Below are 25,442 nucleotides of genomic sequence, written 5' to 3' on the forward strand. Positions count from 1 at the left end.
ATGTGAGGTTTGGTGTAAAAGAAATAAAGGTACAATAAAACAAAAATGAACGAGAGGTGGCAAAACTCATGAGAGGAAGAAAGGAAAAGACGTTGGTTTTATAAAACACCACATAGTAAAAAGTTGTATAATAGGATTTAGTATATGTGTGTGTGTGGTCCAAACTCACCAGTTGGCGGCAGTTGTTTGCCAACCGCCAATATCATAAAGAAGAAGAAGAGAGACCTAAACTCGAAGAAGAAAGGAGGCGGAAGTGTTGGGAAGAGGAAGTAGTTTTGGACATCAGAAAGTGTTTGGAGTCGCTTTGCCCATATTTTATTTTCTTCCCGAACATATTAATTTGTTTCATCTGGGATGTCTAAGAACACCGTTTCTGACCGCTTCAGGAAAGTAGATGTAGATGAATATGACGAAAACAAGTTTGTGGATGAGGAGGACGGAGGTGAGAACCAGGGAGGTCCAGACGAAGCAGAAGTGGACTTCCTTCTTAGACAATATCCTTGGAGGTGATTTGGTGATGGTGTCAGGCTTAGCTGTGGGTTAAGCAGTCGTCAGCACCTGAATGTGACAGTATGTTTAGTTTGTCAGACTGCTTGTTTCCGGGTTGCAGGAGCAGGAGGGTGTGGTCCCCGCACACTTTTACCGCATTCTTTTACTCTATATGTTTCTCAGCTTGTTGTTAGGCTTCCTTTGGTTTGACATATTTTCTATGCAGTTCTAAATCAGCTAGATTTAATTAATTCTTGAAAACTAAACAGTGCAGGCTACCCTGTTCCTGCTCAGGTTGTAACTAATTTTAAATTTAAGGAATGCCTTCAGATGTTTCAGGGTCACAATTATCAAAGTAATTAAACTGGCTTTTCTGTCTGAGCTGATTGAACTCTGTTGAGATCTAGTTTTAGAATGATGAGGAACTGATTATGTTCTATACCATATAAGGAAGGGCATCCAGTGCTGCCCTTCTGCAGTGTTTCTCTCATGCTTGTGTTCAGTGAGTGAATGCTAGTGTACTTCCTGTCTCCTTGTGATCCTTGACTAATTCCTTGCAAAGGGAACATGACTGGAGCTCTCCATGCTGTATTGAAGAACCCCCCAATAAATACCAAGAACCAAAATGCTAAGGTATGAATATCTGACATTCCCCTTTATGATCACTTGTGTTCTTCGTTTGTATCTATGCCTGTGCATTCTGGATATTTATGCCAAGCGCCTACCTTTACAAAAGCAGCCAGAGAACATGGAGCAACACTGATTAATGGTCTGTTGTCCTGGATGAAAAGAGGCCAGACGGATACATCAGAGAAGATTTTAAAAAGCTGGGCTTATTTGGCATCTGCTCATAAATCAGAGATGGTACTTATGAGAATGGTCACACTGCTGTCTACCAGAGCAATCTAGTGATAAATTGCAAGCCATCCATCTGATAAACCTGGAGCCTCTAAAGATGGACAGCTTATTTCCTGTTCAAACACAGAATCTATGCATGACTTAATCACCCGGTAAGGTATTTAAGGTGGTGTCTTTAGCTGCTAAAAGGAAAGTCTTTTATTTTTAGAATTACCAAACTTAAAGTTATTAGTGCAGCGTGGGAGGTTTTGGAGGTTTCTCACTATCTACAAGCACACAGTCTAATGCTGTGAAGACACAGTAGTTTTGCTGTATATTGCCTGACTGACAATGTTCCTCTGTCTGTGCGGCAGGACCGAGCGGAATTGCTGGTGGTCAAAGTGCTAAGCAGTTTTAAGAGTAGTGACATAGAAAAAGCTGTGGGCTCACTGGACAAAGCAGGAGTAGACTTGCTGATGAAATACATCTACAGAGGTTTTGAGAAACCATCTGACAACAGCAGCGCTGTCCTGCTGCAGTGGCATGAAAAGGTAAGTGCTGATGTGTGTGTCCCTCTCAACACATTAGAATATAATTGAAACTCCTAAACTTGATTTACACTGGGTCTGTCCCCGCATCATTCCGACCTTCACAGCAAAGACTGATGGTTATTTATTTATTTTTTAATCGTGTCCTGTCCGGCAGAGTAGCGCTTAGAATTGTTGTCTGAGCGACAACAAAAAGCCCAACAGATTTACTTTCACAAGTGGAGAGTTACAGCTAACACTTTAAAGCTCTGCTTGATATATATAAAAAGAAACTTTATTAGAAACTGCTTTGAGGGTGCGGCGCTGATGGTGTAGGGGTTAAGCGCGCAACCATATACAGAGGCTACAGTCCTTTTTAATGCAAGATGTATTTGGTGGTAAATGCAGCTCAATATAGAACATTTATGTATCTGTTAACACCTCAATCTAAACACCTGTGGGTCTGAGTGTGAGTGCGCTTGTGTATACAAGGTTTCTCCATAAAAAAATATGCAATAGTGAGTGTGAGGAGCCACAGACCTGGCCCCCTGGACCCGGGAGAGATACGGAGGAGATCTGAGCCACAGACATCCAAAGGCCCCCAGAGCACAGGAACCTCAGGAGAACCACTGCCAGGACTACTGCAACCACCCCGAGAGAAGAACAGGGGAGAGTCCCAGGGGAACTACCTAGCAGCCACAATGCAGAAGCCCCAGGGAGCTTCAGCGATGGGCCAGCAGCCGTCTACGCCCTACCAGATCCAGCCAGAGACCCCGGGACATATCACTCCCTAAGCAGAGGCCTGGCAAGTAGCCACCGGGAGTGAGCCAGCACACACCAGGCGACTGTGGTTCAGTAGGAAGAGTAGTCGTCTTGCAATCAGAAGGTTGTGGGTTCGATTCCAGCTTCCTCCTGCCATATGTCCATGTTCCCACTCGGCAAGGCACTTAACCTAAAATACAGGTCCTTCTAAAAATATTAGCATATTGTGATAAAGTTCATTATTTTCCATAATGTCATGATGAAAATTTAACATTCATATATTTTAGATTCATTGCACACTAACTGAAATATTTCAGGTCTTTTATTGTCTTAATACGGACGATTTTGGCATACAGCTCATGAAAACCCAAAATTCCTATCTCACAAAATTAGCATATCATTAAAAGGGTCTCTAAACGAGCTATGAACCTAATCATCTGAATCAACGAGTTAACTCTAAACACCTGCAAAAGATTCCTGAGGCCTTTAAAACTCCCAGCCTGGTTCATCACTCAAAACCCCAATCATGGGTAAGACTGCTGACCTGACTGCTGTCTAGAAGGCCACTATTGACACCCTCAAGCAAGAGGGTAAGACACAGAAAGAAATTTCTGAACGAATAGGCTGTTCCCAGAGTGCTGTATCAAGGCACTTCAGTGGGAAGTCTGTGGGAAGGAAAAAGTGTGGCAGAAAACACTGCACAACGAGAAGAGGTGACCAGACCCTAAGGAAGATTGTGGAGAAGGGCCAATTCCAGACCTTGGGGGACCTGCGGAAGCAGTGGACTGAGTCTGGAGTAGAAACATCCAGAGCCACCGTGCACAGGCGTGTGCAGGAAATGGGCTACAGGTGCCGCATTCCCCAGGTCAAGCCACTTTTGAACCAGAAACAGCAGCAGAAGCGCCTGACCTGGGCTACAGAGAAGCAGCACTGGACTGTTGCTCAGTGGTCCAAAGTACTTTTTTCGGATGAAAGCAAATTCTGCATGTCATTCGGAAATCAAGGTGCCAGAGTCTGGAGGAAGACTGGGGAGAAGGAAATGCCAAAATGCCAGAAGTCCAGTGTCAAGTACCCACAGTCAGTGATGGTCTGCTGCTGGTGTTTGTCCACTGTGTTTTATCAAGGGCAGTGTCAATGCAGCTAGCTATCAGGAAACTTTGGAGCACTTCATGCTTCCATCTGCTGAAAAGCTTTATGGAGATGAAGATTTCATTTTTCAGCACGACCTGGCACCTGCTCACAGTGCCAAAACCAATGGTAAATGGTTTACTGACCATGGTATCACTGTGCTCAATTGGCCTGCCAACTCTCCTGACCTGAACCCCATAGAGAATCTGTGGGATATTGTGAAGAGAACATTGAGAGACTCAAGACCCAACACTCTGGATGAACTAAAGGCCGCTATCGAAGCATCCTGGGCCTCCATAAGACCTCAGCAGTGCCACAGGCTGATTGCCTCCATGCCACGCCGCATTGAAGCAGTCATTTCTGCAAAAGGATTCCCGACCAAATATTGAGTGCATAACTGTACATGATTATTTGAAGGTTGACGTTTTTTGTATTAAAAACACTTTTCTTTTATTGGTCGGATAAAATATGCTAATCTTGTGAGATAGGAATTTTGGATTTTCATGAGCTGTATGCCAAAATCATCCGTATTAAGACAATAAAAGACCTGAAATATTTCAGTTAGTGTGCAATGAATCTAAAATATATGAATGTTAAATTTTCATCATGACATTATGGAAAATAATGAACTTTATCACAATATGCTAATTTTTTTAGAAGGACCCGTATAAGTTCAGTCCATTTACCAAAGCACCCAGCCCCGGATACCTGATGGTTATTAAAATGCTCCACAACTCCCTCCCTTTCCCTATTTTATAATACAGATTTCCACCATACCATTTAGTTTTATATCACATCAACTGTCCGGTTTCATGAAATAGGTAACAAAATAAATACAATTCTCCAGTTTGGTTAGGAGGTTATGATTCTAATTGCTGACAAAGTTTAGATTGCAGTCATGTGAGAACATAGGAAAGAAGCAAATAATTCCAGGTTCATGTCTTAAGTGTTTTTTATGACACTTTTACACATTTTCAGAAATATGTAAGAATTTCAACACGTCTAACTTGTTATTTTGAGAAACTGGTTAGGAAAAAACTGTGCTTTCTCTTGGGGTGGAGGGCATGATGGCGGCCGAGAAAGTCGGAGATACGCTGATACCTTTTATTTTATTTTTCACCTTTTTTAAAGGACATTTTCTTTTATGCAAACCAGATTTTTTTTAATCTAACAATTTGACAATGCCTGATAATATAATATAAAGACTGACTTCACTGGATTCTAGGAAGTTGAGGTGTAAGAGTTTGATGGAGCTCAGATGGTAATCCTACCGAGGTAACAAAACATAGCATAACAAGAAAGTTAAATAAATATAAATGCAACGTGCAATGGCTGACAAAAGACCAAGAGAACAAGGTAAAAAAGGCAAGCAAATCACTCCTATTTGCTTCAAAAAAAGAAGAGTTATCTGAAAACTGTATGGACATTGTGAAAACGAATGAGATGCACAAATACACTAATTCTGCTCTGGAGAACACTTTTTGATTCAGCTTCATGCACACCTCTGCTGAAAAGGGGGAAAATAAAGCCAACATTAACTGAACTACAAGATAATATTGTGCGACTTGTAGCTGAAAAAGTAAAACAAATTGCTGGAAACCTTGCTGCGATAATAAAAAGAAATGCTGACACCATTGAGGAGCCACCGAATTGGCCAGAAAGAAAGTGACAACATTTGGCCAGTAATAATAAGGTTAATCTCAAGATCAACCAAAGATCAAAACTGGAAATCTGCAAAGGGCTCAGAGTTCCTCAAAACAAGAAAGCTAAAATTTGGTGTGGAGTTAACCAGCAAAGATAAGGAGATGCACAACAAGTTCTGGCCACATTTTGATGAGGTGCGCAAACAGGGGAAGAAAACCTTTTTTGTTGAAGCAAGAGCCTTCACTGATGAGAAGAAAATCAGACAGAAATAAGAAACTCATTGATCTGCAGCCACTTTCTCAGTATCTCTGTTCTACGTAAGGGCTACGTACTCAGCAACTTTGATCTTTAAGTAATTTTATTGTTGTATAATTCATTCTGTCTTTATTCATTAAATGTAAGGCGTATTCATGATCTGCTAAAAATGGCATTTTTTCTATTTTGTAAAGACTAAGATATATTTTGATTATTATTATTTTTTTTTATTACAGGAAACATGCTGTGGCTTCTGACTTTAATTTTTGGAAAACCCAATGGGAGATAATATTAAGATGTCAATTGGGAATAACAAACGAGCTGGTGTTACTATATTAAGAGGTTCTTTTCAGGGAAAAATACTTAAAAACTTGCTGACAGTTCTGGGAGGTGGGTTGTTTTGGTTCTGGAATTCATGGATACTATTTACATATTGGGGAATATATATGGTTATAACAATGTAACATAATACGCTCTCAACGTAAATGGATGAAGCATGGCAAAAGGAACAGCAAATAATTTTTATAATTTGGAAAAGAGAAATCAAAAAATGTATCACATACATAAACTTTAAATCAATATCTGAAAGTTCTCAACAAATCTCTCTTTATTGAGGAATTTTGCCAAAAGCTATCCACTTAAAGACCTGATAATGATGGCCTCTACTTTTAACAATTAAAAATAGGGCACGAACTATTTACAAAAATAAAAAGGAGATCTGTGATCAAGAATTATACCTGGAAGAGCTCCAACATTGAATCAGTAAACTAAAGATTAATAGATCCCCAGGTAATGACGGCCTTACTGGGAAATGTTATAATTTTTTTTCAAAACTACATCTCTGACGTTTTGCTAAATGTCTTTAAGGAGTTGATAGAAACCTGTAAGCGTCCCCCTACAATGTCTCATGGCTTAATTATATTGATACTAAAATAAGATAAGGATCCATTACAAATCAATAATTAGAGGCCAATTACACTAATTAATAATGATACCAAAATATTCTCACATTTTTGCAGAAACATTAAAGTTGTGTTTAGATACTATTATAGACAATTGTCAATTAGGCTTTATCCAAGGAATATACATGAGTAACAATATTATGTTGATTTTAGACTTTATTGATTATAAGGATTACATAACTGAAAACAGCTTTATTTTGTTTATTGACATTCTTAAAGCTTTTGACAATATAAACCACAAATTCTTATTTGATGTTTTGGACTTTCTAGATTTTAGCCAATACTTCAAAAGAGCCATTAATACATTATTTAGTAATTGAACATTTTGGTCATTTTCCTCTGGGGGTGCTTCTCCTCAGCAGGGACAGGGAAGATGATCAGAGTTGATGGGAAGATGGATGGAAGCAAATACAGGGCAATCTTGGAAGAAGTTGGAGTCTGCAAAATATTTGAGACTGAGGTGGAGGTTCACCTTCCAGGAGGACAACAACCCTAAGCATAAAGCCAGGGCTACAATGGAATGATTTAAAACAAAACATATTCATGTGTTAGAATGGCCCAGTCAAAGTCCAGAGCTAAACACAATCGAGAATCTGTGGCAAGATCTAAAAACTGCTGTTCAAAAACTATCCGTCTAATCTGACTGAAATTGAGCTGTAATGCAAAGAAAAATGGGCAAAGATTTCAGTCACAAATGTGAAAAGCTGGTCGAGACACCCTAAAAAGTGTTTCCACAAAGTATTGACTCAGGGGGGCTGAATACTTTTGCACAATGTCCTTTTCTGTGTTTTGTGTATAATTTTTGTTCCACTTCAAAATTTTATACCACTTTGTGTTGGTCTTTCACATAAAAGTCCAAAAAATATATATGTATCTATGTTTGTGCATGTAATGTGACAATATGTGCAAAGGTTCAAGGGGTATGAATACTTTTACAAGCCACTATAATTTTCTCCAGTTGCTTGAAACCTTTTGGTGGTTTACAGGTCCTTCTCAAAATATTAGCATATTGTGATGAAGTTCATTATTTTCCATAATGTCATGATGAAAATTTAACATTCATATATTTTAGATTCATTGCACACTAACTGAAATATTTCAGGTATTTTATTGTCTTAATACGGATGATTTTGGCATACAGCTCACAAAAACCCAAAATTCCTATCTCACAAAATTAGCATATCATTCAAAGGGTCTCTAAACGAGCTATGAACCTAATCATCTGAATCAACGAGTTAACTCTAAACACCTGCAAAAGATTCCTGAGGCCTTTAAAACTCCCAGCCTGGTTCATCACTCAAAACCCCAATCATGGGTAAGACTGCCGACCTGACTGCTGTCCAGAAGGCCACTATTGACACCCTCAAGCAAGAGGGTAAGACACAGAAAGAAATTTCTGAACGAATAGGCTGTTCCCAGAGTGCTGTATCAAGGCACCTCAGTGGGAAGTCTGTGGGAAGGAAAATGTGACCGGACCCTGAGGAAGATTGTGGAGAAGGGCCGATTCCAGACCTTGGGGGACCTGCAGAACCAGTGGACTGAGTCTGGAGTAGAAACATCCAGAGCCACCGTGCACAGGCGTGTGCAGGAAATGGGCTACAGGGGCCGCATTCCCCAGACCTGGGCTACAGAGAAGCAGCACTGGACTGTTGCTCAGTGGTCCAAAGTACTTTTTTCGGATGAAAGCAAATTCTGCATGTCATTTGGAAATCAAGGTGCCAGAGTCTGGAGGAAGACTGGGGAAAAGGAAATGCCAAAATGCCAGAAGTCCAGTGTCAAGTACCCACAGTCAGTGATGGTCTGGGGTGCCTTGTCAGCTGCTGGTGTTGGTCCACTGTGTTTTATCAAGGGCAGGGTCAATGCAGCTAGCTATCAGGAGATTTTGGAGCACTTCATGCTTCCATCTGCTGAAAAGCTTTATGGAGATGATTTCATTTTTTAGCACGACCTGGCACCTACTCACAGTGCCAAAACCACTGGTAAATGGTTTACTGACCATGGTATCACTGTGCTCAATTGGCCTGCCAACTCTCCTGACCTGAACCCCATAGAGAATCTGTGGGATATTGTGAAGAGAACGTTGAGAGACTCAAGACCCAACACTCTGGATGAGCTAAAGGCCGCTATCGAAGCATCCTGGGCCTCCATAAGACCTCAGCAGTGCCACAGGCTGATTACCTCCATGCCACGCCGCATTGAAGCAGTCATTTCTGCCAAAGGATTCCCGACCAAGTATTGAGTGCATAACTGTACATGATTATTTGAAGGTTGACGTTTTTTGTATTAAAAACACTTTTCTTTTATTGGTCGGATGAAATATGCTAATTTTGTGAGATAGGAATTTTGGGTTTTCATGAGCTGTATGCCAAAATCATCCGTATTAAGACAATAAAGTACCTGAAATATTTCAGTTAGTGTGCAATGAATCTAAAATATATGAATGTTAAATTTTCATCATGACATTATGGAAAATAATGAACTTTATCACAATATGCTAATATTTTGAGAAGGACCTGTATTTGTGCTTGCTGCAGACTCCTGACCTGGTGTCCTGTTCTCCTTTTCACTTGTTTCCTCAGGCTCTGGCAGTGGGCGGTGTTGGCTCCATCGTCCGAGTCCTGACTGCAAGGAAGACTGTCTGATGATCCCAAATGATCTGCAGTCTCAGTCACCACAGTTGATATTCAGAACTGGTGTATTTTAAAAGAAACTGGAGCTGTGTGTCTTTCTGATGCGTAACTTTCTTTATTCCTGTTTTCACCCACAACTTTGGGATTCAGAAGTGCAGCCAGGAAGGTGCTGGCACCTGGAACTGCTTACATCTGCAAGCTGTGCAGAATTCCCCTTTTCTTCTTAATGACAATGCACCACCTTGCTCCGTTTGCATCACTGCAACATTCTAACCCGCCTCAGCTGTCCTTGTGCTTAATCCTTTTACATCGTTTCCCTGGTTTTTACCCACTGCATCTGGGGACTGAACCTCATTTTACATCAGACATTCTAACTTTGTAGACAAGTTTTAGTCTTTCCTTTTTCTACTTTTTTCCACAAAAACCACATGTAATCTGGTTTAGAGATGACACTGTTGTGTGGATGCTTTTTATATATGAAATAAACTAAATAAAGATCTAAACCTGAATACTGATTGCTCATTTATCCTTTAAGGTAATAAGAAAAAGAAATAAGCTTTTCTTCTTCAGCCCAATCTGTCACAAGACCAGTAAAGTCGATTGTTGAGCAGAACAGTCATTTTGTTCATACTTCTTAAAATAAACACGTGTCCTCATCACCTTCAGTATTGTACTCGGTTCTATGTAGGACAGATGATGCAGAATGTGATTTTGTTTTTTATTTCAGCACATTCAACACTGCAGAGCAAACAGAAGACAACATTTCTAAAACGTAAATTCTTCTTTCAGTTTGAAATGAGTTTCTGCTGATTCCTTAATCCTTCTATAACTCGTACCAAACCAGCCCCAGCTGGTGTGGAAACTGGCTTAATGTCTTTAACTCATATAGTTATAGAACACCTTCCCCCACAAATGACCACGCTTCCTCCACCATGCATTATAGGATGCCATCAAAGTTCTCTATACCAAGGAATCAAAATAACATGCAGACTGCTGTTATCCACGTGCACATAATTTCATATTCTGTAGTTTTCTTTAGTTTATTCATAACTTGCCAATTTATAAGAAATATTCCAGTGCAAATTAAATTGTAGGCTGTTTGTACTCAATTTTTCCCTGGTTTAATCCTCTTTAGACGAGGTACAAATTTGTTTTTAAAATGAATAAATGGCATAATTTGGAGTAGAGCCGCTGCTCCTCCACATCAAGAGGAGCCAGTTGAGGTGGCTCGGGCATCTATACCGGATGCCTCCTGGACGCCTTCCTCGGGAGGTGTTCCAGGCACTTCCCACTGGCAGGAGGCCCAGGGGACGGCCCAGGACACGTTGGAGGGACTATGTCTCTCAGCTGGCTTGGGAACGCCTTGGGCTCCCCCCGGAGGAGCTGGAGGAGGTGTCTGGGGAGAGGGACGTCTGGACGTCTCTGCTGAGTCTTCTGTCCCTGCGACCCGGTCCCGGATAAAGCGGAAGACGAGAACGAGTAAATGGCATAATTCAAATGACCTTGAATCAATTTTTTTAGCCAAATCTTTTTTAAATTTTAAAACTAATCAGCCAAGCCTAGTGTTTATAAAATGGCAATCTGTAAAAAGATTTGGATTTTCCAGTCTCCTGATCCTATGGATGCTTCTATGGTTCTCTGACTGGATGGCAGGAAATGTGGAGGTGCAATTATGCAAAGCAGACCCGAACAACACAAACAGCAGCAAGCTTGAACAATCTTTAACATTGTACAACATTGTCTTTGGAGTTTTGTTTGACGAAGAAAAGGAGGAGAAATGTTTGGGGGCTGTCTAAACTTTTAAATGGCAGTTTGAATCTCATTAAAAGATAATTCTTTTTATTTTCTTTAGTAAAATAGGCACTTTCTGTACACTAAGGCTACCTACTTCCTATTAATCAGAAAATTAGTCAACATGTGGTACTTCCAAGTTTGAAAACTTTATGTTAAACACACAGATTAGGTTTTATTTTCCAACCAGAAAAAAATGCAGTACAGATCCACACACACACAGACACACACACACACACTGGTACCAAATACAGGTCCTTCTCAAAATATTAGCATATTGTGATAAAGTTCATTATTTTCCATAATGTAATGATGGAAATTTAACATTCATATATTTTAGATTCATTGCACACTAACTGAAATATTTCAAGTCTTTTATTGTCTTAATACGGATGATTTTGGCATACAGCTCACGAAAACCCAAAATTTCTATCTCACAAAATTAGCATGTCATTAAAAGGGTCTCTAAACGAGCTATGAACCTAATCATCTGAATCAACAAGTTAACTCTAAACACCTGCAAAAGATTCCTGAGGCCTTTAAAACTCCCAGCCTGGTTCATCACTCAAAACCCCAATCATGGGTAAGACTGCCGACCTGACTGCTGTCCAGAAGGCCACTATTGACACCCTCAAGCAAGAGGGTAAGACAGAAATAAATTTCTGAACGAATAGGCTGTTCCCAGAGTGCTGTATCAAGGCACCTCAGTGGGAAGTCTGTGGGAAGGAAAAAGTGTGGCAGAAAACGCTGCACAACGAGAAGAGGTGACCGGACCCTGAGGAAGATTGTGGAGAAAGGCCGATTCCAGACCTTGGGGGACCTGCGGAAGCAGTGGACTGAGTCTGGAGTAGAAACATCCAGAGCCACCGTGCACAGGCGTGTGCAGGAAATGGGCTACAGGTGCCGCATTCCCCAGGTCAAGCCACTTTTGAACCAGAAACAGCGGCAGAAGCGCCTGACCTGGGCTACAGAGAAGCAGCACTGGACTGTTGCTCAGTGGTCCAAAGTACTTTTTTCAGATGAAAGCAAATTCTGCATGTCATTTGGAAATCAAGGTGCCAGAGTCTGGAGGAAGACTGGGGAGAAGGAAATGCCAAGATGCCAGAAGTCCAGTGTCAAGTACCCACAGTCAGTGATGGTCTGGGGTGCCTTGTCAGCTGCTGGTGTTGGTCCACTGTGTTTTATCAAGGGCACGGTCAATACAGCTAGCTATCAGGAGATTTTGGAGCACTTCATGCTTCCATCTGCTGAAAAGCTTTATGGAGATGAAGATTTCATTTTTCAGCACGACCTGGCACCTGCTCACAGTGCCAAAACCACTGGTAAATGGTTTACTGACCATGGTATCACTGTGCTCAATTGGCCTGCCAACTCTCCTGACCAGAACCCCATAGAGAATCTGTGGGATATTGTGAAGAGAACGTTGAGAGACTCAAGACCCAACACTCTGGATGAGCTAAAGGCCGCTATCGAAGCATCCTGGGCCTCCATAAGACCTCAGCAGTGCCACAGGCTGATTACCTCCATGCCACGCCGCATTGAAGCAGTCATTTCTGCCAAAGGATTCCCAACCAAGTATTGAGTGCATAACTGTACATGATTATTTGAAGGTTGACGTTTTTTGTATTAAAAACACTTTTCTTTTATTGGTCGGATGAAATATGCTAATTTTGTGAGATAGGAATTTTGGGTTTTCATGAGCTGTATGCCAAAATCATCCGTATTAAGACAATAAAGGACCTGAAATATTTCAGTTAGTGTGCAATGAATCTAAAATATATGAATGTTAAATTTTCATCATTACATTATGGAAAATAATGAACTTTATCACAATATGCTAATATTTTGAGAAGGACCTGTATAACAAGAATAAAGTAATTTTGCTCATTTGTGGGTGACCCTCATTGGTTCACAGTTTGCACAACAATGGATGAAAATAAAATAAGATTCCACTTCCAAGTAGTTTTTTTCTGAGACATAAATCTTCCTCTTTAGTCTTCAAAGGTCAGTCTGAAAGCTTAAAAACATGTCACATTATTATAAATCCTGCCAGGTTGTGCTCCATCCCAAAAATACCTAACACTAATGAAAAGGAAACTTCATCCAGATCTGTTTTTGCTAGTAACAGGGCATTTAAAATGGTTAGGAAGACTGCTGGGTATGTACAAAATTCAGGTGTCCTATATTGCAAAGGTTATAAAAAGAGGGCTTATTTTATACAAATTTTATACAAATTTATGTTCAAAATTCTGATCCTAAAAAGTGAAAAAAAAAATTTAATTGTAATTTCTAGTTTTGAAGAGTGACTAACAAGTCAAAATAAGGAATTAAAAAATCTAACATTGGCTCCTTTTTTATGAAACAGCATTATTTAAATCCAAAACTTTGATTTTACTAAAATTTGGAATGTAGTTATTAAATGTACCTGCGTTGTGCTCAGATCATGTCTGCATTAACTATGAGATTCTGAACTTTACAATGTGCTGACAAAACCCTTCTAACCCTTTTGAGCTCCACAGCTGATGGAAGTCACTGGCTCAGTCTGCCTCACTACTTTGTTCCTCTACTTTTCATGAATTATTTTGCGCACATGCACTTCAACCATTGCATCCCAGACTTTTTTAACTTAGTAGCCAAGTATCTTCGTGAATTTTAGAGATAAATCATTAAAATGCTTAAATCTCATATTTATCATGAAAACATTTATGACCTCCCCTCCTTGAACCGCCACCTTAACGTGGTGGAGGGGTTTGAGTGCTCGAATGATCTTGGAGGCTATGTTGTCTGGGGCTTAAATGCCCCTGGTAGGGTCTCCCATGGCAAACAGGCTCTAGGTGACGAGTCAGACAAAGAGCGGTTCAAGAACCCCTCATGACGACTACAAAATCGAGGCACGTGACGTCGCCCGGTACGGCGGAGTCGGGGTCCCACCCTGGAGCCAGGCCTGGGGTCGAGACTCATCGGAGAGCGCCTGGTGGCTGGGTTGCTCCTCGCGGGACCCAGCCGGGCCAAGACCGAACGAGAGACGCAAGACCATCCCCCAGTGGGCCCACCACCTGCAGGGGGAACCGTGAGGGACCAGTGCAAAGAAGAGTGGGCGGTGGACGAAGGTGGAGACCTCGGCGGCCCAATCCCCGGATGCTTAGGCTGGCTCTAGGGACGTGGAATGTCACCTCGCTGCGGGGAAAGGAGCCTGAGCTGGTGCAGGAGGTCGAGAGATATTGACTAGAAATAGTCGGGCTCGCCTCCACGCACAGCGTGGGCTTTGGAACCCATCTTCTCGAGAGTGGCTGGACTGTCTTCTACTCTGGAGTGGCCCACGGGGAGAGGCGGCAGGCTGGGTTTACTTGTTGCCCCTCAGCTCAGTCGTCTCGTGTTGGGGTTTACCCCAGTGGATGATAAGGTCGCATCCCTGCGCCTTCGGGTTGGGGAGAGGTCTCTGACTATCATTTCAGCCTACGGGCCAAGTGGTAGTGCGGAGTACCCGGCCTTCTTGGCGTCCCTGTCGGGGGTGCTGGATAGTGCCCCTCCTGGGAACTCCATTATTCTGCTGGGGGACTTCAACGCCCACGTGGGAAACGACAGTGACACCTGGAGAGGCGTGATTGGGAGGAATGGCCTCCCCAATCTGAATCTGAGCGGTGTTTTGTTATTGGACTTCTGTGCTAGTCACGGATTGTCCATAATGAACACCATGTTCAAACATAAGGGTGTCCATCAGTGCACTTGGCACCAGGACACCCTAGGCAGGAGGTCAATGATCGACTTTGTTGTCATATCATCAGACCTTCGGCCGCATGTTTTGGACACTCGGGTGAAAAGAGGGGCTGAGCTGTCCACTGATCACCACCTGGTGGTGAGTTGGATCCGCTGGAGGAGAAGTAAGCCAGACCCCTTGGCCAGGGATGTATTCAACTCTCACCTCCGGGAGAGCTTTGACCAGATTCCAAGGGATGTTGGAGACATAGAGTCCGAGTGGACAATGTTCACCACATCCATTGTCGATGCTGCTGCCCGTAGCTGCGGCCGTAAGGTCTGCAGTGCCTGTCGCGGCGGCAATCCCCGAACCCGGTGGTGGACACGCTGAAGAAAGAGTCCTATCGGCTGTGGTTGGCTTGTGGGGCTCCTGAGGCGGCTGACGGGTACCGTGGGGCCAAGCGTGCCGTGGCCCCGGTGGTGGCAGAGGCAAAAACCCGGACCTGGGAGTTCGGTGAGGCAATGGAGAAGGACTACCGTTTGGCTCCGAAGCGATTCTGGCAAACCGCCCGGCGCCTCAGGAGGGGCAAGCAGTGCTTCACCAACACTGTTTACAGTGGGGGTGGGGAGCTGCTGACCTCGACTGGGGACATTATAGGGCGGTGGAAGGAGTACTTCAAGGATCTCCTCAATCCTGCCATCACACATTCCCTGGTGGAAACAGAGGCTGGGGACTCGGGGTTGAACTCTTTCATCACCCAGGCTGAAGTCACCGAGGTGGTTAAAAAGCTCTGCGGTGGCAAGGCTTCGGGGTTGGATGAGATCCGCCCTGAGTACCTCGTCTTTAGATGTTGTGGGGCTGTCATGGTTGACACGCCTCTTCAACATTGTGTGGCGGACGGGGACAGTGCCATTGGATTGGCAGACTGGGGTGGTGGTCCCCCTACATAAGAAGGGTGACCGGAGGGTGTGTTCCAACTACAGGGGGATCACACTCCTCAGCCTCCCTGGTAAGGCCTACGCCAGGGTATTGGAGAGGAGAGTCCAGCCGATATTCGAACCCCGGCTTCAGGAAGAACAGTGTGGTTTTCGTCCCGGCCGTGGGACACTGGACACTTCCAGCCAAGACCTACAGCATGCACTGGGTTGGTTCGCAGCCGAGTGTGAAGCGGCTGGGATGAAGATCAGCTCCTGGATCAGCCATGGTTCTCGACTGGAAAAGGGTGCCTTGTCCTCTTCAGGTTGGAGGGGAGTTCCTGCCTCAAGTGGAGGAGTTTAAGTATCTCGGGGTCTTGTTCACGAGTGAGGGAAGAATGGAGCGGGAGATCGACAGACGGATCGGTGCAGCTGCCACAGTAATGGGGGCGCTGTGCCAGTCCGTTGTGGTGAGAGCTGAGCCGAAAAGTGAAGCTCTCAATTTACCGGTCGGTCTACGTTCCTACCCTCACCTGTGGCCATGAACTTTGGGTCATGACCGAAAGAACGAGATCCCGGATACAAGCGGCTGAAATGAGCTTCCTCCGTAGGGTGGCCGGGCACTCCCTTAGAGATAGGGTGAGGAGCTCGGCCATCCGGGAGGGGCTCGGAGTAGAGCCGCTGCTCCTCCACATCGAGAGGAGCCAGTTGAGGTGGCTTGGGCATCTATACTGGATGCCTCCTGGACGCCTTCCTCAGGAGGTGTTCCAGGCACGTCCCACCGGGAGGAGGCCCAGGGGACGACCCAGGACACGCCGGAGGGACTATGTCTCTTGGCTGGCCTGGGAACGCCTTGGGCTCCCCCCGGAGGTGCTGGAAGAGGTGTCTGGGAGGGGGACGTCTGGGTGTCTGCTGAGTCTGCTGCCCCCGCGATCTGGTCCCGGATAAAGTGGAAGACGACAAGTACGAGTACATTTATGACCTATGACCTGCTGCTGCTGGATTGTGTAATCATAGCCACATTTCTTTACAGTCCATTCTGAGCCAATAAAGAAAATAACTATAAATCGTCCCTAATCAAAGCAGCAAGCAAAAGTCCCCCATGCAGGTACAGTATAAACTGATGCATAACCTCTTGCAGTAGATGACTCCAAAAAGTTGCTATGAAACGACCTATGCTGCCAATGTATGAAATTGTCAAGTGAAGAAATGGCCAGCATCCGTTTTGGAACTGCAGAAGAAATTTGTTAATTTAAAATTAACATCAACATTCCTCTTTTATGCAAACCCAACACACTGATCTCTCCAAAGTTCCTTCCTGTTAAGTGTTTCTGACACCTGGTGGCTGACTGCAGCAGACATAGAATTACCTGCAGGTTCTTTCATCAGGCAAAAGGAAAACAGGCATGTCAAACCCCTAGAAATGTGTATTTCAGCCTTGCGGATATTCACTGTTAAATAAAGTCAGAAGATTTTACATACAAACTTCGCAGTCAAGTGAGACAATTTTGCTTTCTGAAAAACTAGAATTCTTCAAAATTCTCTTTTTCTGCAACTCCTGTTCCATTCAGATCCATTAGTTAGCTACACACAGAACTGAACTTTTCTAACGGTTTTCATTCCTTGGATGCTGTGAGAGACCGGGTGTGTCATTGCTGATCAAACCACAAAGTTTCAATGGGCACTGAATGCTGAAGAGGTCTGACAAAAACACTCCCCATACCACCCCACCCCCTTTGAATAATACACATAGCTTCCTCTCCGTGTTACAAAAGACATTTATAAAAAGGATGAGCCACAGAGTGCAGCCACAGATTTTAAAAGACATTTTGTTTCTATGGCAACAGATCAGGACAACAGAAAGAAGAATGCTCAAACAAAACAAGTCAGGGTTTTCAGATGACAAACATCAAGCCTGGCCAGTCAGACATTTGGAATTTCTCAAACTTTACAGTGACATGCAACACAAAAAAGAGAAAACAAAGATTTTACATTTAATTTGCTTATACAGCACTACTTAAATTCTCCTTTAGAACAGTTTAACTCAAACGTTCCTAAATGTCATATCCCAATTATTATTAAAGAAAAACTGGTTGTTCTCACATGTTCTTACTGATCTTATTTCAGACACAAAAATGTTTTTTGAACATAAACTTTAAAAAGGAGCAAAAAAGTCCCCGAGACTCATTCTGCCTCAAAAACTTTTGAAATTTAGGCCAAAGGACAAGCAGGTCTCGAAGAAGGGGTTTCAAAGAATGCGTACTTAGAAGAACATTTTCAATGATCAATAACAAGCTTCATATTCTCCTTATATTTACAGTTGAATCCTTAAATACAGTTCAGATGCATGTTACATGCTCAATTACAGTTTGGAAACTGAGAAATTAGTTTATTGGGTGAGTTTGTCTCTTCATCTTTTTGTTTCTTCATTTTGCAGAAAATGGATCATAACAGCAGTGTTATAATAAAATATGCTCTAAATTCTGGGCAGAGTTGTTTGTTTACAATGAGGTGCAGGAACATCATCATGTTTGTCACAGAAAACAAAGTTTACAACATAATACACAAATATACCAGATCGTTTTGCTTTAACAGTGAAGGCCAAGGCAATGAATGAAGGCTGTATGTTGAGAAGCTCTACACTTGCTGTTTGAGGTGTAATCTGCTGTACTGATCTGCTGCTGTCTAACAAGCAACAAAGGTACAGAAAATATAAAACAGAGTTTTTTTTCTATTCACAGGAGTCCATTTGAAGGTTTAACCAAACCTCCTGGTCTCTGTCAGACACACATTCTTCTCCGTTTGTTTGTGTGTGCAGCTGTAGCCATGTCCATCTGTTTACCTCCAACAGGTGTGTATGTTTATGTATGTATGGATGGAGTTGTGGAGTTGTGTATTCTGATGCACATTTACTTGTGTTCTTTAGTGGGTGCAAAGTAGAGCTCCATGGGTTTGTTGACCTTCCAGTACTTTTCACTGACGAGCTCCAGAGAGAAGGAACCGTTCAGAACCTGTGAACAGACGTTAACATTTAAACCGACTTTAGCCTCTGTACATGGTGTGTCAACTGAGCCTAACAAAAGCAGACATGGGTGTACCCATTTATTTAATACAGCAATTGTTTCAAAAGAAAGAACAACCGGTTCTCGTTGTTGAGAACAGACTCAAGACCTTTTTAGACCCAGAGCCTTCTCTGGCTCTCTTCTTTCACGCCGAGTTTGACAACAGCCGTAAACAGAGTGGCAGTCTAGGCTGTTGTTGTATTTTTGTGTCCCCATCTCGTCACTTCGGACTGTGGGGTAACCCGGCTATTAATGATCCCATCCCCATTGAGATGGTACCTAATTGTAATACAAAATTAATCAAACCATGTTAAACTGACCCGATCCAAGAAGAGTAGGTTCTAATACAAGAGGAGCATTACAGCTCATTGTGGGGCTATGACCAGCATATATATTAGTGTGTCCCTGACAATGTGAGTACTCACAGTGAACTGGTTCCCAGCTGTAGGTATGTAGATGGTGTACTGTTTCTCTGACGCTGCCTCAACATTAACTGGACTGGCCTCAGCATTTCTTCTCAATTCCTCCAGAGCCAGTCGAACTGCCAGGTATTTAGAAAGGTGGTCCACAGTGGCATTACCAGATGTCTTAATGTAGCGAGGAACAAACTCCACACTGCAAAAGATACAGTCAGGAGCAGACTTGTAGATGACATTGCACAACCAGATCTAAATGTATGTTTGACGCTACTTCATTATTATGAACGTACATATAGAAATTCTAAATTGCCAAGTTGGCAATTTAGAATTTCTAAATATATGTTTTTTCGTGAGCACACCTGTTGTGACCATCATCCTTCTCCATCAGGGTGGGGTGTGGCCTAAACACCAGTTCTATTTCACTGGCACCACCATCAATTACAGAGTCTCCTCCCCCATTCTCAGCAGCATTGTCCATGTCCAAACCGCTGTCATCACTTGTCTTGGTGCGCTTGATGCTTGGACCTGCCTCCTAGGGTATCAAAAGACAACATGTGACTGGAAAACATATTATAAATGTGTTTTACTGCAACAGTTATGTCATAACACATGCTATATTGTAACAAGTCTCTTGAATCACATGACTTTACTTCTGTACAATAGGCCATACCTGATTACTGTGGACAGACGCATTGCTACAGTGGGAGGAGTCTCCGTTATCCTCAGCTCCACTGCCATTTTCGACTGTGTGTCTCTTTCCACGCTGCAGCCTGACAATGAGAGAAACACCAAGTAACCGAGCATGCAGCATCTCTATGCAGCACCTGTCTCAGGGATTGTGTTTACCTGGTCATTGCCTGTATCTTCAACCCCTCTTCTATGCTGTGGGACAAAGCTTGCTGATTGTTGTGTTTGCTAATGCGAGCCAAAACTCTCTCCTGGTGGGCTTCATACTCATCTCGGCTCGGATAAATCTTACCTGAAATTGGAAAAACAAGATACAGGTCTCGGAAGTAGCGCCTATGTATTTTTGTGCAGCTACTCAGCTGAAATTATGCTTTTAAATAGAAGCTTTTATTATTACTAATCAGGCTGCACAGTAAGCTGCTGCTCCATGGCTATCCAAAAATGGGTTGGCTATTCTTTTAGGGGCAGATTGGAGTCTTCACAATAAATGAACCTTTCAAGGGTTTGTCTACTTGAATTTTTAAGAGCTGATTCATTGTGTTTTACTGGCACAAAGGAAACAAAATTTCCATATAGGTTACAGGGCTACCTTTCCCTGAAACTACAGAATTTGACAATAAGTTCTCCCATTTGAAAGCATTATGAATGTATAATTCATGTGTAATGAACGCATAATAACTTAATCCATTATTAAACTCAAAAATAAATCTAAAAGGACAGACTGTTAATAATGGTCCTGAAAGAATGTGAAAGTAAAATAAACTGTCAAAAGCTAAACGTTTAAATCATTTCTAAAACAAAGTGTTAGCATTTGTATGGGACAAATTTCAGAATTAAAGATGCCTACTGGTCTTCTGTGTGGTTACTTACTAATCAGTGCGTCAAAATTGGGATCTGGACGCAGAGAGCGCTTAGAAACAAGCTTCTTACGACAGGTCGGGCACTCTTTATTCCTGCACAGATAGAAGGCGACAGCAGACATTAAAAGAAATCATCATAATATAACTCTAGTGGTTCAGTAGTCAGCTACATATCGGAAATTGGCCAAACCCAAAGCATGGACTGGCAATTATCAATCATAGTATTTGGAGGAAACAAATATGATAAGAATTGGGATTTATCTTGCTGACAATGAACTTTATTAAATGATGTTTGCGAAGCTTAAAAACTGACAGCATAGTTGGGAGTTTTACTTCTGCTGTTTGACCTGTTTTCCCACAATTTAATCAAAGATAGAATCAACAAATATGTATATATTTGGATATATGATTCATTGGAATTAATGTGTGCTGATTAGCATACAATGTATTTAGTTTATTGACTAATTTAGTTACTTTGATTTAATTTAGTTTGATCATTGGTATGTGTTACTCTTACTTTTATCGTCATCACTATTAGAAACTTTGTGATAATATAATCGCCCATTTCTAATCCACAGCATCAATACTGTGAGGCATCTTTGGGCAATATCTCACTTCCTCCACTGAAAGGCTTCGGTGTTCAATATATCAGGAAATGATTATCAAATGTGCAACATATACAGTGTTTCCCGAACTACTTTTGGAGTCCCCTACTATAAAAGCTGTCCCTTTCCTTTCACCGGTCACAAATGTGAGCATACTCTTTAATTTCTCTATGACATTACATGTTAAATAAACCGCTCCTTTATAGCGCTTACAATGGGGTCATTGCAAGCACAGATGTACAACAAATAGCAAATAATCTGTTCTTACTGGATCAAAATCTAAGTTAAAACACAAAGTGTATTAGCAGAAAGTCGATCCTTACTGTTTTGAAACGAATTAAGACTGCATATGGGGACCTCTTTCCTGGAAAAGACAGATCAACAACTGTTGCTGCTGTCAATTTAAAAAAGGGCGATAATGCCATTTCTTAACTACTACAAGTTCATGATTTTATAATAAGAGAGATTATCCAGAAGTGAAAAAATATTGGCTATTAGCTTGTTCACCTTGAAAACTGCAAAAACCCAGTTTACCCAAGCTTTACGTCAGACCCTAAAGAGGTTAGTTAGTATGGCAAACATATAAAGTTCATAACATGACAGAAAAAGACTGAATAGGTATAACTGATTAGGAAATTTTGCCAGTAGGAAGAGACCCCACTCTACAAATAACATGGCAGTAAAATCTGTGAACATAGAATACCAAAGATATTTTTAATAAGTACTGAAGTTGTGCATACATCAGTAACAAAGAACAAGCAAGGGGTTCAGATGATATTCAGATATTCAGATTTTAACAGTAGTACCAACATAATCCATGACATTAGCAAAGAAAGCTTTGTAGTCTTTGGATAAAAAAAACTCACCCAGATCTCAAAGCTGTGATGATACAATCAGCGCAGAAGCGGTGCAGACATTCTTTAGTTGTCATTGTGTTCTTCAACATGTCCAGACAGATAGGACACATAAGTTCACTGTGCAAAGACCTGGGTGACACTGCTATCTCTAGTCCGTCTGTTATAGCCTCCTGAGACAGACAGAAACACATCCAAATGTAGATTATAGCACACAGATGTTTTGAGTGCATGCGTTCTCTCAATTCTCCCACATAATCAGGCGTACTTGGCGCCAGGGATGCACATACACAAGGCTGACTCAAAGCAGACATCTGCCAGAAACATTCACCCAAAGATCAATTTTTACAACTGCAGTGTCACAAAAACTGCTCGGCAGGCAACAGACAGAAGGTGTATTCTCTTTCTTCATCCCTAGTCTGGTTTCATGGCCTTATATACCACCTTCTTTTCTCTTTGTTTTGTGAAAGCTACATGGCAAGTTAGTTCATTCTTCCTCATCTGATTATGCCATGGCAGAAAGTTTTGGAAATGTAGTTGTCACCAGAAATGTAGGAAATTGGTACGCTCCACTACGAAACCTCAGATGTCCACACAGTGCCAGAGTCCAAGCCACTCACAGTACGTCAAATTCTGTGGGAGCCTTCAGGGGTTCTTTTTATTTTGGAAATTTTTACAGAACAAATTCTGACATTTATCCAAGACGGAAATAAAAAAAAAAAAGATGAGACATACAGCCACACATATCTGCACAAAAACATACACACATAACATTGTAGATTCAGGACAGGGCATATCAAATAGTTTCCATTCAGCATTTGTTACAACAACCCTCTATCAAATTGTTAGATTCACTTCTACACAGCACCATCTTTGATTAAATAGATCAACATTCATTTGTAAAATAGAAGTCTTGTTTTCCATTATATGTATTTGTTTTAACTCTTTGTTTCCACTCAACTATAGTTGGAGGTTTTATATCTTTCCAATTCACAGTAATTATTTTTTTTGCAATCAGTAACAAAATAGGTGTAATGTAGTTTTGATCTGCACTAAAATGTTTACTTGATATGGCACCTGGTAGATAAAACAGAGGACTTGATGGTACCTCCATCCACAAAATCTTCTCGAGTTCCTCCTTGATATTTCTCCAGTACATCTGGATGACAGGACAGTCCCAGAATATATGCGCATGGTCACCTATTGTTCCACAATTTCATAAGCATAATGCAGCCGAAGGCGTTTTAACAAAATTAGAATTGACAAGAGTATTGAGTGAAATTCTTTCCATAATTGACTATTTATCCCTCTATGGCTACTTTTACATACGTTTTCCCATAATTCATATTCTATTATAATGTTTAACTCCAATTCCCATTTCTCTTTAATATACCAAGTATTCTGGGCAATATCAAGCGAGAGCCTCTTATACAAATTGGAAACATGTCTTTTTGTCGACAATTTCTTTTCTAGAATGGTAATAAAATATTGTTCCATCGGGTTTGGATCTTTATGAATTCTCTCTTTAAGTCCTGCAATCGTACCGGCCACCATAACATATCTCTGAATCCTGAAATACTTTTTCATTATTAAAATAAACACTTCTATTAAACAGTATTGCTACCCCTCTCTCCCCCCCACCACATGAAGAACTATAAACTTGGTCCACCCACTCCCTTTTTAAATTCTAGTGTTCTACTTCCCATAGGTGTGTCTCTTGAAGCAAAGTTATAGAATAATGCAATTTTTTTTAACTGTCCCAAAATCTTTTTCCTTTTAATACGGTTGTTGATTCCTTTTATACACTGCTCAAAAAAAATAAAAGGAACACTCAAATAACACATCCTAGATCTGAATGAATGAAATATTGGATACTTTGTTCTGTACAAAGTTGAATGTGCTGACAACAAAATCACACAAAAATCATCAATGGAAATCAAATGTATTAACCAATGGAGGCCTGGATTTGGAGTCACACGCAAAATTAAAGTGGAAAAACACAAGCTGATTCAACTTTGATGTAATGTCCTTTAAACAAGTCAAAATGAGGCTCAGTATTGTGTGTGGCCTCCACGTGCCTGTATGACCTCCCTACAACGCCTGGGCATGATCCTGATGAGATGGCGGATGGTCTCCTGAGGGATCTCCTCCCAGACCTGGACTAAAGCATCCGCCAACTCCTGGACAGTCTGTGGTGCAACATGACGTTGGGTGGATGGAGCAAGACATGATGTCCCAGATGTGCTCAATCAGATTCAGGTCTGGGGAACGGGTGGGCCAGTCCATAGCTTCAATGTCTTCATCTTGCAGGAACTGCTGACACACTCCAGCCACATGAAATCTAGCATTGTCCTGCATTAGGAGGAACCCAGGGCCAACCGCAACAGCATATGGTGCGGTCCTCCAAAGAAATGCCACCCCACACCATTACTGACCCACTGCCAAACCGGTCATGCTGAAGGATGTTGCAGGCAGCAGATCGCTCTCCACGGTGTCTCCAGACTCTGTCATGTCTGTCACATGTGCTCAGTGTGAACCTGCTTTCATCTGTGAAGAGCACAGGGCGCCAGTGGCCAATTTGCCAATCCTGGTGTTCTCTGGCAAATGCCAAGCGTCCTGCACGGTGTTGGGCTGTGAGCACAACCCCCATTTGTGGACGTCGGGCCCTCATACCATCCTCATGGAGTCGGTTTCTAACCGTTTGTGCAGACACGTGCACATTTGTGGCCTGCTGGAGGTCATTTTGCAGGGCTCTGGCAGTGCTCCTCCTGTTCCTCCTTCCACAAAGGCGGAGGTAGTGGTCCTGCTGCTGGGTTGTTGCCCTCCTACGGCCTCCTCCACATCTCCTGGTGTACTGGCCTGTCTCCTGGTAGCGCCTCCAGGCTCTGGACACTACGCTGACAGACACAGCAAACCTTTTTGCCACAACTCGCATTGATGTGCCATCCTGGATGAGCTGCACTACCTGAGCCATTTGTGTGGGTTGTAGAGTCCGTCTCATGCTACCACGAGTGTGAAAGCACCACCAACATTCAAAGTGACCAAAACATCAGCCAGAAAGGATAGGTACTGACAAGTGGTCTGTGGTCCCCTCCTGCAGAACCACTCCTTTATTGAGTGTGTCTTGCTAATGTCTCTATTGTGTCTATTCCATTTGTACAACAGCATGTGATGCTTCCTAAGTGGACAGTTTGATTTCACAGAAGTTTGATTTACTTGGAGTTATATTGTGTTGTTTAAGTGTTCCCTTTATTTTTGTGAGCAGTGTATTATAAGTAACTACATTCAGTGAAGACATTATTAGTATATTTATTCAAAT

The 25,442-nt window shown here is 42.1% G+C and overlaps 2 protein-coding genes across 3 annotated transcripts in view; one reads left to right on the forward strand and one right to left on the reverse strand.

Annotated features, from left to right (window-relative positions):
* Nucleotides 1–225: 225 nt before the first annotated feature.
* LOC124869267 (actin-related protein 2/3 complex subunit 5-A-like) lies at nucleotides 226–9,743 on the forward strand. The gene is made up of 4 exons (XM_047367020.1): nucleotides 226–494; nucleotides 1,050–1,122; nucleotides 1,701–1,877; nucleotides 9,184–9,743. The coding sequence occupies exons 1-4, from the start codon at nucleotides 355–357 to the stop codon at nucleotides 9,244–9,246; spliced, it is 453 nt and encodes a 150-aa protein (XP_047222976.1). The 5' UTR covers nucleotides 226–354; the 3' UTR covers nucleotides 9,247–9,743.
* A 7,653-nt stretch (nucleotides 9,744–17,396) lies between these two features.
* Nucleotides 17,397–25,442, reverse strand: part of rnf2 (ring finger protein 2) — a 40,679-nt gene continuing 32,633 nt past the window's right edge. For both annotated transcript variants that reach the window (XM_047369046.1, XM_047369047.1), the window contains exons 3-9: nucleotides 22,136–22,296; nucleotides 20,675–20,757; nucleotides 19,964–20,096; nucleotides 19,788–19,887; nucleotides 19,477–19,649; nucleotides 19,124–19,313; nucleotides 17,397–18,647 (exon numbers count right to left, since the gene is read on the reverse strand). In XM_047369046.1, coding sequence (XP_047225002.1) covers nucleotides 18,546–18,647; nucleotides 19,124–19,313; nucleotides 19,477–19,649; nucleotides 19,788–19,887; nucleotides 19,964–20,096; nucleotides 20,675–20,757; nucleotides 22,136–22,296 — 942 coding nt within the window. In that variant the 3' untranslated portion in view covers nucleotides 17,397–18,545. The remainder of the gene's footprint in view (nucleotides 18,648–19,123; nucleotides 19,314–19,476; nucleotides 19,650–19,787; nucleotides 19,888–19,963; nucleotides 20,097–20,674; nucleotides 20,758–22,135; nucleotides 22,297–25,442) is intronic.

Source organism: Girardinichthys multiradiatus, chromosome 6 (assembly GCF_021462225.1).
Source record: "Girardinichthys multiradiatus isolate DD_20200921_A chromosome 6, DD_fGirMul_XY1, whole genome shotgun sequence".
In the NCBI taxonomy this organism is placed as follows: domain Eukaryota; kingdom Metazoa; phylum Chordata; class Actinopteri; order Cyprinodontiformes; family Goodeidae; genus Girardinichthys; species Girardinichthys multiradiatus.

Coding starts and splice junctions, on each gene's coding strand:
- LOC124869267 (XM_047367020.1), top strand. CDS start 355: ATGTCTAAGAACACCGTTTCTGACCGCTTCAGGAAAGTAGATGTAGAT. Junction 1,123..1,700: donor CCAAGAACCAAAATGCTAAG/GTATGAATATCT, acceptor TCTGTGCGGCAG/GACCGAGCGGAATTGCTGGT. Junction 1,878..9,183: donor TGCTGCAGTGGCATGAAAAG/GTAAGTGCTGAT, acceptor TTGTTTCCTCAG/GCTCTGGCAGTGGGCGGTGT.